The sequence below is a fragment of the Denticeps clupeoides genome, chromosome 18, assembly GCF_900700375.1.
Source record: "Denticeps clupeoides chromosome 18, fDenClu1.1, whole genome shotgun sequence".
NCBI classification, from domain to species: domain Eukaryota; kingdom Metazoa; phylum Chordata; class Actinopteri; order Clupeiformes; family Denticipitidae; genus Denticeps; species Denticeps clupeoides.
Window position 1 is genome coordinate 19515817 of NC_041724.1, and position 14612 is coordinate 19530428.

Sequence of the window (14612 nt, forward strand, 5' to 3'; positions counted from 1 at the left end):
TTGATGAGGGTCTGGTTCTTCACCTCTTTTGCTGAGGAGGTTTCGCCGTTCAACCAGAGATCAGGTGAGTGAACTACGCATTGCGTTGAAAACCAACAAGCAGATGAGAAGCTGGGTGAAGATAACACATTTTTCATTTAATTAGTTACCATCTGGTAAGGGAATGAAGCAACATCTCACCCGCTGTATCACCGGAGTATATTCCATCTCCAGGGAGTTAATGTGCTGCTGGGAAAATCATGTAAGTTTCATATTCTTGTCATGGGCCAAGATAGCAGGTGGAAGAGAAGAAGACAGGAGATCTTCTCGGGGCTCTGATGGGGGAGTGTGTTGGAGTAGCGGATCTACAGTCCCAGGGGTACTGAGGTGGGATCGTGGTCATGGAGAGCTCAGAGGGACTCAGAGGGACTCAACGTGGAGTGATATTGGTTGGTGTTCAGTAGGAAGGTGAGAAATAACAGGAACAGTCTTACTTACGAGTAATAATGATTGAGCAATAAATGGTGGACATCTTGCGTCTCCTCGTTTCCGCATTGGTCCCAGTCACATGGATGGAATCACGTGACAGGCTCAACCACAGTGACTGCGATGGTGGTGCACCAAATCACTGAAAACCCAAAATAATCTGCCATCATTATTATATCAGATTAGAAATATTACGATCCTTTACAGCATTTACTAAACACACTTATCCAGGGCGCCTTACAGTCAGTAGTGACAGGGACAGTCCCCCTGGGGACTCTCAGGGTTATGTGTCTTGCTCAGGGACACAGTGGTAGTATGTGGGGTTTGAACCTGGGAACTGTGGTCTTGTGGCTTCTAGGCGAGTAAAACAGATCAACTGTTTTACTTAAAAATACATTTTGCTGTTTACAGGTCAGTATTGAAGCATTTTTGTGTATATTGTGTATTATGTGTGTGTGTGTGTGTGTCTGTGTGTGTGTATATACTGCAGAGGAATAAATAGATGCACATATTGTAAATAGTTGCGATTATTGCACATTGTCTGAGAGTGGTGGTGTTATGATGGTGTTATGAGTTATGAGTGTTATGAGTAGTGGTGTTATGAGTTAGTGCAATGATTGCTTGTGGGCCAGTGGCGGCCTAGCGGTTAAGGAAGCGGCCCCGTAATCAGAAGGTTGCCGGTTCGAATCCCAAGGTGCCACTGAGCAAAGCTGAATACTGCTCCCTGGTCGCCTGTCCAAGGGTGATGGGTTAAATCAGAGGACACATTTTGTTGTGTCACACTGCTGTGCTGCAGTGTCACGTCTGGGAAGAATCTGAGTCTGATGGTCCACACTTATATAAGCCCAGTATTTTTGTACTTGGATAAAAATGGGCGAGTGTAGTAGTTCTGTGCTTGCATGCTTGTGAAACAACATTTTACTTGACGTTATGCTTTATGATTATCTACCTGCTGTTTCTGAGAATGTAACTACGCCCCCTGCCTGTGTCCTGTGGTCATTGCAGTCTGGGAAGAAGCGTTTAACTTCCGCAGTTTTCCACACGGTGCAGGCAAGTTCAACATGCGACGAACACGCTCCCAAATACACCGAAATCGAATCTTTTTATTTGAATAAAAAGAGATGACTTTTCTCGTCCGTTTATCTTTGCATTTTTGATTGTGCAGCTTCCTTCTGTAAGATGCCCATGTCTCTACAAATTAATATCCACGCGTTCCTGCATGAAATATCAAATGCACCTATCAGTCTAAAAATTATTACTCTTAATTGAATATTGTCAATTCAATTGTACATTCTCAATTTCACATTTCCAGCTTCTATTTAAATAGTGCGACTAAAATAGGTCCAAAATAAAGAAATATTAAAGATTTCTAAGATAGATCTAAGACATTATCCGACATTATGAAGTGGACGCCGACTTTTATTTTGATACAACCCGGAAGTAGGAACTCTTACAGGCTTCAGATGATCGAGTGAAAATGGCGCCCAAAGGAAAAGGGGGCAAAGCTGCCAAAGGTAATTACATTTTTAAATAATTATTCATTCATTTATTTTACATTTGGTGATGTAGAAGAGTGTAGGAGAGGTTGCGTAGTGTACAGTACACGTGTATAACTGCCACTGAACTAGATTCACTAAATCATGGTAGGATGGTGTTAAAATGCTTGTATTTTGTATACATTACAATCCAAAAGTCTGGACACCTTCTCATTCAACGTGTTTTCTTTATTTTCAGGACCATTTACGTCGGTAGATTCTCACTGAAGGCATCAAAACTATGAATGAACACATGTGGAGTTATGTACTTAAAAAGTGGAGACCTGACCTCCAGAGCAAAGAAACTAGAATATAAAACATCTTTTCAGTTATTTCACCTTTTTTTGTTCAGTACATAACTCCACATGTGGTCTATCTACCAACGTAAATGGTCATGAAAATAAAGAAAACACATTGAATGAGAAGGTATGTTCAAACTTTTGGCCTGTACTGTATAATAGAATCACTAAGGGAATTAATGGCGTGCTCATTTCAGGTGGAGGTGGTGGAGCATCCAGCAGCGGAGACTCTGAGAAAAAAGAGAAGGTGCAGAAGGGTGGGACTGCTGTGAAGGTAATGATGATGTTTATGTGGCATTTGGGTTGAGAAGAACACATGACTGTGGTGCATTCAGAGCATAACTGTCAGTAAGTGCTGATCCAGCTCCTGAAGATGAGCATCTTGTTCAGGTTCGACACGTTCTCTGTGAAAAGCATGGCAAATGCATGGAGGCAATGGAGAAAATAAAGGCCGGCGTGCGCTTCAGTGAAGTCGCTGCACAGTACAGTGAAGACAAGGCTCGACAAGGAGTATGTTTCATGCTCTCATTTGCACTCTGAATAAAAATATTTTATTGCTTTTTGAATTTCAATGGTTTATGAATTTTGAAATTGCCCCCCTCTTGAATAAAACAGGGTGATCTGGGCTGGATGACACGTGGATCGATGGTGGGGCCTTTCCAGGATGCTGCGTTCGCTCTACCAGTCAGTACAATGGACAAGCCAGTGTACACAGACCCCCCTATAAAAACCAAATTTGGCTACCACATTATTATGGTGGAGGGCAAAAAGTGATTTTTTTTTTTTTTTATTTGCAGTTAATAAAGTATATGCATCGAACAATAAACACATCTCTCAGATCTGCATGATGTTTATAGTAATGTGTGTACATATATGAGAACTTTATTCATTTTTTACTAGAGCAATTTGTTCATATGAGTTGAAATGAATATGGTTTTGCTAAATGAATAAAGATATAAGGATATTTTCAGGATATCAGTATATTTTCTGAAAATATCTATTTTATTAATCTCAGAACTCTTAACACCCTCTCCCAGCTCTGATGATATATTTTTTAATTTTTTCATTCAGTCGTCTTGTGTACTCTGACTCTGGTTAACCCCCAAATAAGCTGTCCTGGTAGACTTTTTTCTGACATTTACTACGCACAGCGGCGGCCATGGTTCACAGAGAGGAAGCTCAGTCAGGTGAAGGGGACAACAATGTCCTCAGTGAACACGGTATCAGATGTTGGTGAAAATATGGGATGTCCCTCCAAAACTGTTGGAAGGATTCAAAATCCAGCCAAGAGCTGCAGGCATATCTGCAAGTGAACAAAGAAATACACCCAGGCCCAAATAAAGTTCTCAAAAAGTATGCAGGAAAATGTGGCATTTTCTGATGAGGTGCAAACTTTTTGGCCACACATAATTCAGCACAGGTAGAGGTTCACCAGAAGAAAACTGGTTTTGGTCTGGCCATGCTAGAACTGTGGTCTGTGAGTGGGATTCGTTCTAATAAATCTCTGTGCACAATTCCGATTTGAAACCCACGTGTACAACAAAATCGCAAGTACAGACGTATACACACCGTGAATAATTAACCATGAATAAAAAGATCGTTGATTAAGTTGAGATGTTAATAGACAAGAGAGACTGAATGCTGTAATTAAAATACATTTGTCTAAAGGTGCACATGCTGTATGGAGAGTTAATACATTTTTGTCATTTTTGTTTGAGATTTGTTTGTTCTTTAATTGAACTCTGCAAATGTGTCATTTTTTAAATGATTTGTTGACATTTTTGTTCTTTTATTGCCAACCTAATTGCAATATTTTTCCTCTAATCATCGGAAATTCTATATTAATTTGTTGAAAATGTAAAAAAAAAGAGATTTATCTGCTGCTAGCAAAATTAGACAAGCTTCACACTAATAGGAGAAAATGACTTTATAATTGATAATCAGATACCAACATTTTATGAGACTCTTTATCATTTTAAAGACTGCACATTTTGTGGATCTGGGTTCCAATAATAGCTGAGAGACTGAAACTAAAATGATGAGTTGCTAAGTTGTACATTTCTGAATTACAGATGCCTGATGCCAGGGTCAGACTGACTGTCACAACTTCCCTGGTGGCACTGGCCAGAAGGCATGGCCGGTCAACTAAACAGCCCGCACCTGTCTGACCTCAACTCCCATGTGCCATTTATATTATTGTGTCACCATGTGCTGTGCTGCAGTGTTTCACAATGACAATCACGTTTTTTGGTTGGCTTCATATAAGTTTTGGAACACCCTATGGCACCGTTTTTATGAATGAATATGCAAAATGTGTCACTGAACTCAACATTTTATAGAAAACAGTCTGTGTTATTTTTAATGTTTATGCTATTCTTGCGTCCTTGTTTTATCTGAAGGTTTTCTTGTATATTGTTATATGTCTGAGAAGGTCACAGTTGGCCCGTCTTGTCTGAGAAGGCCACACTGCGCATGCGTGAGTGCGCCATCGGCTGAGAGAGATGGAGTCAGATGACGCAGGGTTTCCGGGTCTCCTTATTTTTTACCACTTTTAATAATTCAGGCGTTATTATCAGAGTATTTTCTTGTGTGTTTTTGTGTGTCTGAGAAGGCCACCGTTGGCCCGTATTGTCTGAAGGCCACACTGCGCATGCGTGAAGGCGCGTCTCGGCCTCTCATGCCATTGGCTGAGAGAGATGGAGTCAGATGACGCAGGTTTCCGGGTCTCCTACGAGCGGCCTGAGGTTACTGTCGGTCAGCGCTCCACCGCCAGACTCGCGTCAGACCCGGAGGTGCTGCCGGTAAGAACGTAATCACCTCGCGTAGACGAGCCGGTATCAGCGGGAGAATTAGTGCGCAGATCTGGATCAGGACGATGGTTTTAAACGGATCACGGTTCCGCGTTTCGGCTGAGATGCGCCGCCCGGCGCTGTGGCGATGAGGAAGAAAGAGAAACGGCTCTTTCCGGAATATCTGTTTTAGGGGCATATACTTCATATAATATTACATTTTTCCCCGAAGAGACATAAATAGAAGCTTGAAATGTGTGATGTGAGGATTGGTGAACGAGTTATTTTATCTTTTATGCTACGTACAATTTAAACTATTTTGTCTCCTTCTCCTTCCAGCCTTTGTTTTAAATAGTTTATTTTGTTCAGTCCATTTGGTGACTAGAAGTAATCAACTCGGACGTATTGAAAAGAGATGTGCGCAATGCGCAGTGGAGTAACTCTCGTCTCCCGTTTAGAACGTGCTGCTGTAATGAACTTATTTAGAATACGTTATCATCTGCCCTGAACAATAATGGGATCTGTTTCCATAGTCTATGTATAGAAGGCTGGGCCCACCCATCAGCTGTGTGTGGGGTGAGCCTCAATCCCTGCTGCCATTGGCCAGTGGCGTGTTCGGGAGCATCATCTGGACTTTGGACTGAGCTGCAGAGGTTACAGACGTCTCTGAGAATTAGTTGTCTGCGTGTGCTTTTCTTTTGGTGGGTGTAGCGTACACGGTTATTTTGTGGTGCGGCTGTAAGGTACGTGTAATAAATTGTGCCTTTGGGTTGTCGTATACTTGGGGGATTTTAGACGTAGGCCTTGTTTCGAGGCGTATGATGTGGTGATGTGTATATGATACTTGAACTTATTACTATTGATCGGTTTGGTCTCTGCCCTGTGTTTTGGCCTAGGTCGCCCATTAGAAGACCACACACACAATCTGAATGACCTTTAGCCGCAGCTTTTCTCAGAACTCACGATCTGTCCATCTGGTGAAAGAGACGCACCCGTCCCTGCCCACAGAGACAACGCCATCTTCCTCCTATCTGTCAAACAAATAGCACACTTAAAATGGACTTGCAGACTTTGCTCGTCCTTCCCGTCCGCACTCTTCATGTGGCTTTACTCGTTTCTCACCTTCCTACCGTGGTACGTCCTGACGGGGGCTGAGAAGAAAAGACCCTGGCCAAGCGGGTCAAGGCCAAGTCCACCACGGGCCACTGCGAAGGGCCGTATCGCTCGGTGGACCACTTTGACTCTCTGGCCCAGCTGGACTTCCCTCAGGTCAACACGCTGGACAAGCTGTTCGAACCACGCGGTGCAGCGCTTCGGCGAGATGCCGTGCCTCGGCACCCGAGAGCTGCTCAGCGAGGAGAACGAGACCCAGCCCAGCGGGAAGGTGTTTAAAAAGGTGATGGGGTCGCCGCGGAGCCACCCAAGAGGTGCCCTTGCCAGAATAGTCACCTTCTTTTCTCTTCACAGCTCATTACTGGGCCAGTACAAATGGGTGAATTACCAGGAAGTGGACCTGATGGTGAGCCAGCTTCGGGAGCGGCCTGGCGGCGCTGGGGCAGCGGCCGCGCTCCACCATCGCCATTTTTCTGCGAGACGCGCGCCGAGTGGATGATGACGGCCCAGGCGTGCTTCCGCCGCAACTTCCCCTGTAAGGAACCTGGTGGCGGACCGGGCCTTAATGGTGGCAGCCGGCTGATCATGTGACATGATGATCATGTATATGTATTATAGCATGTAAATACGTCTGTGTGCCCTGCAGTGGTCACCTTTTACGCAACGTTGGGAGAGGACGCTGTGGCCTTCGGACTGAACGAATGTGGTGCGACCCACCTGGTGACCAGCGCCGAGCTGCTGGAGAACAAACTCAAGGTTGTCGGCAGAACGTTTTACTAACGTTTCACTGATCCTCCTGTCTTTAACAATCTGCTGTTCGTGCAGGGTGTCCTTCCTCAAATCCCCAACCTAAAGCATATCATCTACGTGGAGAACAAGAGCATCAGCACCACGGGCTACCCCGACAGCGTCCAGATCCAGAGCATGCAGAGCGTGCAGCAGCTGGGGAGCAGGCCTGAGAACAGTACGATATAAATGCAGAGCGATTTTAATAAAACTTCTTTTAATCTTCCGTTGACGTCTCAACATGACGCTGCTCTCTGTTGCAGTGAGTCGAAAAACCGTGTCCCCCAGACCGTCGGACCTGGCAGTAGTCATGTACACCAGTGGGTCCACGGGACGCCCCAAGGGGGTCATGATCGTCCACAGCAACCTGATTGCGGGCATGACTGGGCAGTGTGAGAGGATTCCTGGACTCGGGTGGGTTTTTATAGGAACGTGCCATGTGGTGAACGTGCTGAAATGCAATGATCTGAGACGATGGCATGTCCCCAGGCCTAAGGACACGTACATTGCATACCTTCCTCTGGCCCACGTCCTGGAGATGACGGCGGAGATCTCCTGTGTAGCGTACGGCTGCAGGATTGGCTACTCGTCCCCTCAGACCCTCTCCGACCAGGTGAAGATCTGGTGGTTATGTAAGCTGCTTCTATGTGGGCTACGTGTAATATTCCACCAACTCGCTCGTGTTCCCAGTCGTCCAAGATAAAGAAGGGCAGTAAAGGGGACTGTTCCGTGCTGAGGCCCACGTTAATGGCTGCTGTTCCGGTAGGTTCTGTTCGGGGGGCCATCTGTTCGGGGGGCCATTCTCATTCTCACCTGTCCTCTCTCTCTCTCTCCGGCAGGAAATAATGGACCGAATCAATAAGAACGTGATGAGCAAGGTGCAGGAGATGAACGTCATGCAGAGGCTCCTGTTCAACATGGCCTACAGCTACAAGATGGAGCAGCTGAAGAAAGGCTACGACACGCCGCTGTGCAACATGTAAGGGTCAGACACCGAGGACCAACGCCAGTGGTAACGTCCATTCCTTCTGCTGATTGGTGTTGGTGTGTAAAGGCTGTTTAAGAAGGTGAGGGCGCTGCTGGGGGGCAACGTTCGCATGATGCTGTCAGGTGGAGCACCCCTCTCCTCGGCCACCCAGCGCTTCATGAACATCTGCTTCTGCTGCTCCGTGGGCCAAGGCTACGGCCTTACGGAGACCTGTGGAGCTGGAACCATCACTGAAGGTCAGCTGGAGCCGGTAAAGCAGCCAGGCGGCGTGAACGTACGGTACTAGAAGGTTCCGTTTTCTCCGCAGTGGCGGACTACAGCACGGGTCGAGTAGGAGCGCCCCTGATCTGCTGCGAGGTCAAACTCCGAGACTGGCTGGAAGGTGCGTACGTGGCTTCCGGTTCGCGCCGCCGCGCTTCCGCTTGACGTTCCAGCGTCCGTTTCGCTTGCGCCACCAGGTGGTTACACCACCCAGGACAGGCCCCGCCCTCGGGGAGAGATTCTGATTGGCGGCGCCAACGTCACCATGGGCTACTACAGGGACGAGAGCGGCATGAACAGCGACTTCATGGTGGATGGCAGCGGCCAGAGGTGGTTCTGCACTGGCGACGTTGGGGAGATCCATGCTGATGGCTGCCTGCAGATAGTGGGTGCGTGAAAACGGACGCGTCTCCCGTAGACCCGTCCACACATTCTAACCACGTGCGCTCTGTTGCTGCAGATCGGAAGAAGGACCTGGTCAAGCTGCAGGCAGGAGAGTACGTCTCCCTGGGCAAGGTGGAGTCTGCGCTGAAGAGCTGCTCTCTCATCGACAACATCTGCGCGTACGCCATACAGGTCAGTGGGGGCGCCAAGGGACGAGAACCGTAGAACCCTACACGTCACACCTCCTACACGTCACGCCCCCTACACGTCACGCCCCCTACACCCCTTACACGTCACGCCTCCTACACGTCACGCCTCCTACACGTCACGCCCCCTACACGTCACGCCCCCTACACGTCACACCTCCTACACGTCACACCCCCTACACCTCCCTACACGTCACGCCTCCTACATGTCACGCCTCCTACACCTCCTACACGTCACGCCCCCTACACGTCACGCCCCCTACACGTCACGCCCCCTACACGTCACGCCCCCCTACAGTCACGCCCCCCTACACGTCACGCCCCCTACACGTCACGCCCCTCTACACGTCACGGCCCACCTACACGTCAGCCCCCTACACGTCACGCCCCCCTACACGTCACGCCCCCTACACGTCACGCCCCCTACAGTCACGCCCCACTACACGTCACGCCCCCTCCACGTCAGCCCACCTACACGTTCACGCCCCCCCTACACGTCACGCCCCCTACACCCCCTTACACAGTCACGCCCCCTACACGTCACGCCCCCTACACGTCACGCCCCCCTACACCTCCTACAGTCACGCTCCTACACGTCACGCCCCCTACACGTCACGCCCCCCTACACGTCACGCCCCTAACGTCACGCCCCCTACACGTCACGCCCCCTACACGTCACGCCCCCTACACGTCACGCCCCCTACACGTCACGCCCCCTACACGTCACGCCCCCCTACACGTCACGCCCCCCTACACGTCACGCCCCTACACGTCACGCCTCCCCACACGTCACGCCCCCTACACGTACCGCCCCCTCACACGTCACGCCCCCCTACACCTCCTACACGTCACACTCCTACACCGCTCACGCCCCCTACACGTCACGCCCCCTACACGTCACGCCTCCTACACGTCACGCCCCCTACACGTCACGCCCCCTACACGTCACACCTCCTACACGTCACGCCCCCTACACGTCACGCCCCCCTACACGTCACGCCCCCTACACGTCACGCCCCCTACACGTCACGCCTCCTACACGTCACGCCTCCTACACGTCACGCCTCCTACACGTCACGCCTCCTACACGTCAGACGGGTTTTTCCGCTCTTCTCCCTCCCCAAAGCGATCAGAACTACGTGATCAGCTTTGTTGTACCCAATCAGAAGAAGCTGACTGATCTGGCCAATCAGAAGGACATCCAGGGAACCTGGGAGGAGATCTGCACTCATCCGGTGATGGAGATGGAGGTCCTAAGAGAGATCAAGGAGGTGTCCTCCTCCAGTAAGTCTGTTACGGTTTTTCCGTCTAGGACGTGGAATGTAATTAACCGTACGGGTATTTTTTACCGCAGTTAAGCTCCAGCGGTTTGAGATTCCTTTGAAAGTCCACCTGACGCCCGAGCCTTGGACCCCTGAAACGGGCCTGGTTACGGACGCCTTCAAACTGAAGAGGAAGGAGCTGAAGAACCACTATCTCAACCACATTGAAAGAATGTACGGGCGTAAGTAGGGCCAGCACTGAGGATGTCCTGCTTCAAGTGACCTTAGGTCACACACACACACACACCGAAAAATACTTTATACCGTCTTACTTTCACTTCTACATATTTTACAGTTTAATCGCTTCTGAAATGTGACGTGCAGAATAGACGAGACGTTCCTCGTCAATGATGTGATTTAATATTCTTTTTTTTTTTTTTAAACATCTCCCATCTTCGTCGTGAAAGACCGATATCAGTGGGTTGGTCTCACCACTCTTCTCTAGTAGCGTTCCACTACCCTTCATTAATTTCAGGGGTGGTTTGGGTGAAATGCCTGGACTGGAGGTCCTTGGGGTACGTTTACACCCAGTAGACCCCATTTCAACGAGATGATGGCGAGATGGAAGCCTTATTGCCATAATTCGTTTTTTTTTTTTGGTTGCACTATGTTGTAGTTGGTTGACGCAGCACTGGAATGAAATGTCAGAGTGTAGACTGATCCAGGATCTGAAGGACGTTCCAGCAGCTACTGCTGGTCTTATTTATTAATCCAAGTTCTCCTGCTGATGAAGGGAACGACTTTGTTAACGTGTGGATTTTCAATTGATGTGCCAATAGCAGTTCAAACTGACCATTTGAGAGGATTCCACTCTGAAGTAGTATTGCTTATTTAATTTATTCTAGTTTTTTTTTTATAAATGTGTAAGATGTAGTTCGACACTGAAACATTACAAAGAAGAACCTGTTGTTGAGGGACCAAAAGAATTTTTGTAAATATCTTCCATCTTCATATTTAAATGTGCATATTGAAGGCCATCATTTCAAGCGTGTACACCATTTCTTTGTGTTACAGTGCTGTTATTTATTCCACTCACTGCTGTACGCGTTGTAATAAAGTGGGTTTTGTACGGAATGGAGTGTTTTACTTCCACATGAATACGCTCCTGAGCTCGGAAGTGAAGTTCGGTGTAAAGGGTTTATTTGTAGGGTCTCAGCTGGCCCAGTCCTGGAAGCGGAAGCAGTCGCTGGCGATTTTCCACACCGGCTGCTCGCTGTTGGGCGTGGCCTGGGCCGTCAGGAGGAAGTTCTGGTTGAAGTATCGCTGCTTGCTCCCGTCGAACCGAACCGAGCCCGCGGTCACCACCAGCAACGTCGTCTGGCCCTGGGTGGCCTGTTCTGCTGAACAGATGGCACAGATTCATTCAGATCTACCCGATCCAGCAACAAAGCGGCGTATGACCGCTCCTGCACTCGTACCGTGAACCGGCTGGCAGTCCAGAGTGTGGACCTGGAATTCACTCGATGGAAGAGACTCGAAGAACTCGCCGAGAGCCTCCTGCCCTGAAACCGCATTCCCATTCCACACCAGCGTGGCTTTGTCCAGATACAGCCGGGTCAGGTGCTGCAGAAGGAAATGACTCGATAAATACCCGGTCAGTGCTGTCTCCGGGGGGGGGACTGTCCCTGTAACTACTGATGGTAAGACACTCTGGATAAGAGCTGCATCTACATTTACCAGATGCCAAGGTGGTCCCTGGTGGTCTAGTGGTTAGGATTTGGTGCTCTCACCGCCGCGGCCCGGGAAAGTTAGGCAGTGGTGGCCTAGCGGTTAAGGAAGCGGCCCCGTAATCAGAAGGTTGCCGGTTCGAATCCCGGTCCGCCCTCACTCAGGGTGATGGTTAAATGCAGAGGACAAATTTCACTGTGCGCACCGTGTGCTGTGCATCACATGTGACAATCACTTCACTTTATTATTTATGAAGAAGACGTGCTCGATAAATCCGAGTCGAGATACCGAGTAGGAGCCTCACGTACTCGTCGCTTCTTGTCCATGCAGTCGTAGTAAATGCTGACGAACTCCTCGGAGTATCTGCAGGACTGGTCCACGTGGGTCCTGAAGTCCTGCACACAGAAACAGGAGCGCAGTGAAGAAACGAGCCGAATCGTAACACGGGCCGTTTCTAGCTGATCGATCCGACACACGTACCACAGTGGAGGCCATGTTTCCACTCGGCTGCAAAAACGTGGAAGAACAAGCAAAATACAGCAGCGCCCGGCGTTCCTGGTCACTTCCGGTGCAACACGCGTCTCTCCCGCACAAACAGATGCTGTGTTATAAACGTTCCGACCCCAGCTTCACATTTAAACTGGACCGGAAGTAGACGCCCGGTCCCACGCCAGTTCGGCCCGACTCGCCGCTCTCTTGGTCTCCTGCTCAGAACGTCGTCCTGATGGAGGCTTCTGTTTCGGATGTAGAAGTGTGCAACCTCGCCTACATGGGACATCTAGAGAAGTTACGGAGCTGCATCCTGGCCGACAAGTCCCTCGCATCCAAACCGGACCGGGTAAAAAGAAACGTTCACCCTGGTGTACAAATTCAGACGCGTTCTGGTATGAAAATGAACCCAGAGTGTCGTGTTTAAACCAGGACCAGAGGACCGCTCTCCACTGGGCGTGTTCGGCGGGACACTCGGACATTGTTGCTTTTCTGCTGGACTTGGGAGTCGAGGTGAATCGAAAGGATGACGTGAGTGAACATTTAACAGTAACAGCAGTGTCATCTTCTCGGCTTCCTGTCGTGTGCTGAGCTGAGTATAGTGATGAGTACTGTACTGAACTGAGTACTGTGCTGAGTATAGTGATGAGTACTGAGCTGAGTATAGTGATGAGTACTGTGCTGAGCTGAGTATAGTGATGAGTACTGTGCTGAGCTGAGTATAGTGATGAGTACTGTGCTGTGCTGAGTATAGTGATTAGTACTGTGCTGTGCTGAGTATAGTGATTAGTGCTGTGCTGAGTATAGTGATTAGTACTGTGCTGTGCTGAGTATAGTGATGAGTACTGTACTGAGCTGAGTATAGTGATGAGTGCTGAGCTGAGTATAGTGATGAGTACTGTGCTGAGCTGAGTATAGTGACGAGTACTGTGCTGTGCTGAGTATAGTGATGAGTACTGTACTGAACTGAGTATAGTGATGAGTATAGGGGTGAGTACTGTACTGAACTGAGTACTGTGCTGAGTATAGTGATGAATACTGTACTGTGCTGAGTATAGTGACGAGTACTGTACTGAACTGAGTACTGTGCTGAGTGCTGTGCCGTGTTCTGTGTGATGAGATCTGTGCCGCGCTGTGTGTGCAGGCGTCCTGGACCCCTCTCCACATCGCGGCCTCCGCTGGCAGGGAGGACATCGTCAGGTCCCTGATAGCCAAGGGAGCCCAGCTGAACTGCGCCAACCAAAACGGCTGCACGCCGCTGCACTACGCTGCCTCCAAGGATCGATACCAAGTCTGTTTCTTCTGATCGAGGCTCAAATGCCTCCCTCTTTCTACCCAAAATATTTCTTACGTGTTTTATGCTGATTTTAAATTCTTTTTATTGACAACACAGATTGCCCTTCTCTTGTTGGAACATGGTGCCGACCCAAACGCCACAGATAAACTAGACTCCACTCCACTCCACAGAGCTTCAGCTAAAGGCAACTACCGTCTCATTCAGCTCCTCCTGGCGCAGAGCGCCTCCACCAACATCCAGGACGCCCAGGGAAACACACCCCTGTAAGCGGCTCAACCAGCATAAGTCAAAACTGTTCGCAGACACAACTGATGCTGCTTTTGTGGCTTTCAGACACCTGGCTTGTGATGAGGAGAGAGTTGAGGCTGCCAAGCTGCTCGTGGAGCACGGAGCCAGCATCTACATTGAGAACAAGGAGGAGAAGACGCCCCTGGAGATCGCTAAAGGGGGTCTCGGAACCTTCCTGAGACGCATGGTGGAGGGCTGACGAACGGGCACTTCAACCATTTAAAGACTAACGTGAAGCAAGTACAGCACTTGAGAATTAAATCCTTTCATTCCCCCCAACAAATCTAGTTTAATGCCACAATTTCTACATTTACAGCATTTATCCACAATGTCTGGAAATAAATGTTTTTTTTTTTCCTGCAATAAAATTATTTTAGGTGAAACCGATGTACCCATAAAGCATTCAGCTGATTTTCTAGCAAACCTCTTTATTCTGTTATTTATAAATCCTTCAATTCACCTGGAACATTATTATCCTGGTAACAGAGGGCCCTGCCATTTCCATGAAGGAACGCCGGATTCCCAGCAGCATGTAAATGTCATGTACGGAAAACGGAGGGGTCGGGTTCGAGGCCTGGCTGAATGGTGAAATTACGGTCAATTACACTCAATTATCGACATAAAGCGGCTAATTCGCCCTTTTCACTGCTCCCAAATCATTTTAAATGCAGCTTTATTTAATAAATGGTGGGTTTTGTTTGGTCTGAAATAAATTAAAAGAT

General features: G+C 48.5%; 4 protein-coding genes across 6 annotated transcripts; 3 read left to right on the forward strand and 1 right to left on the reverse strand.

The window, feature by feature from the left end:
• The first annotated feature begins 1907 nt into the window (after positions 1-1907).
• Positions 1908-4814, forward strand: LOC114768172 (peptidyl-prolyl cis-trans isomerase NIMA-interacting 4). Of its 2 annotated transcripts, XM_028960318.1 has the most exons (5): positions 1908-1979; positions 2497-2573; positions 2690-2809; positions 2915-2983; positions 4372-4814. In XM_028960318.1, exons 1-5 carry the CDS (start codon positions 1943-1945, stop codon positions 4465-4467), a joined length of 399 nt encoding a protein of 132 aa, XP_028816151.1. In that variant the 5' UTR covers positions 1908-1942; the 3' UTR covers positions 4468-4814. The 2 variants fall into 2 exon arrangements, with proteins under 2 accessions (XP_028816151.1, XP_028816152.1); XM_028960319.1 differs by lacking the exon at positions 4372-4814 and having other exon boundaries at positions 2915-3246.
• A 1595-nt stretch (positions 4815-6409) lies between these two features.
• On the forward strand, positions 6410-10479 carry LOC114768592 (long-chain-fatty-acid--CoA ligase 4-like). Its single transcript, XM_028960951.1, is given in 16 exon segments — positions 6410-6492; positions 6556-6616; positions 6618-6671; positions 6673-6736; positions 6848-6957; positions 7027-7165; positions 7251-7401; positions 7477-7600; positions 7678-7749; positions 7827-7966; positions 8042-8211; positions 8283-8357; positions 8434-8625; positions 8697-8804; positions 9946-10110; positions 10181-10479. Coding segments are annotated over 16 exon segments (1866 nt in total). The 3' UTR covers positions 10339-10479.
• An 807-nt stretch (positions 10480-11286) lies between these two features.
• LOC114768174 (NTF2-related export protein 2-like) lies at positions 11287-12507 on the reverse strand. Of its 2 annotated transcripts, none has more exons than XM_028960321.1 (4): positions 12297-12507; positions 12125-12211; positions 11567-11711; positions 11287-11488 (listed from the first exon to the last, which is right to left on the reverse strand). In XM_028960321.1, the coding sequence occupies exons 1-4, from the start codon at positions 12309-12311 to the stop codon at positions 11301-11303; spliced, it is 435 nt and encodes a 144-aa protein (XP_028816154.1). In that variant the 5' UTR covers positions 12312-12507; the 3' UTR covers positions 11287-11300. The 2 variants fall into 2 exon arrangements, with proteins under 2 accessions (XP_028816154.1, XP_028816156.1); XM_028960323.1 differs by having other exon boundaries at positions 11287-11485; positions 12297-12420.
• On the forward strand, positions 12439-14289 carry psmd10 (proteasome 26S subunit, non-ATPase 10). The gene is made up of 5 exons (XM_028960320.1): positions 12439-12654; positions 12738-12836; positions 13450-13596; positions 13699-13865; positions 13936-14289. The coding sequence occupies exons 1-5, from the start codon at positions 12541-12543 to the stop codon at positions 14087-14089; spliced, it is 681 nt and encodes a 226-aa protein (XP_028816153.1). The 5' UTR covers positions 12439-12540; the 3' UTR covers positions 14090-14289.
• Positions 14290-14612: the final 323 nt, after the last annotated feature.

Coding starts and splice junctions, on each gene's coding strand:
- LOC114768172 (XM_028960318.1), top strand. CDS start 1,943: ATGGCGCCCAAAGGAAAAGGGGGCAAAGCTGCCAAAG. Junction 2,574..2,689: donor AGGGTGGGACTGCTGTGAAG/GTAATGATGATG, acceptor CATCTTGTTCAG/GTTCGACACGTTCTCTGTGA. Junction 2,810..2,914: donor AAGACAAGGCTCGACAAGGA/GTATGTTTCATG, acceptor TGAATAAAACAG/GGTGATCTGGGCTGGATGAC.
- psmd10 (XM_028960320.1), top strand. CDS start 12,541: ATGGAGGCTTCTGTTTCGGATGTAGAAGTGTGCAACCTCGCCTACATG. Junction 13,597..13,698: donor CCTCCAAGGATCGATACCAA/GTCTGTTTCTTC, acceptor TTGACAACACAG/ATTGCCCTTCTCTTGTTGGA. Junction 13,866..13,935: donor GCCCAGGGAAACACACCCCT/GTAAGCGGCTCA, acceptor TGTGGCTTTCAG/ACACCTGGCTTGTGATGAGG.
- LOC114768174 (XM_028960321.1), bottom strand. Junction 11,712..12,124: donor GCATGGACAAGAAGCGACGA/GTACGTGAGGCT, acceptor TTCCTTCTGCAG/CACCTGACCCGGCTGTATCT. Junction 11,489..11,566: donor GGACTGCCAGCCGGTTCACG/GTACGAGTGCAG, acceptor CCATCTGTTCAG/CAGAACAGGCCACCCAGGGC.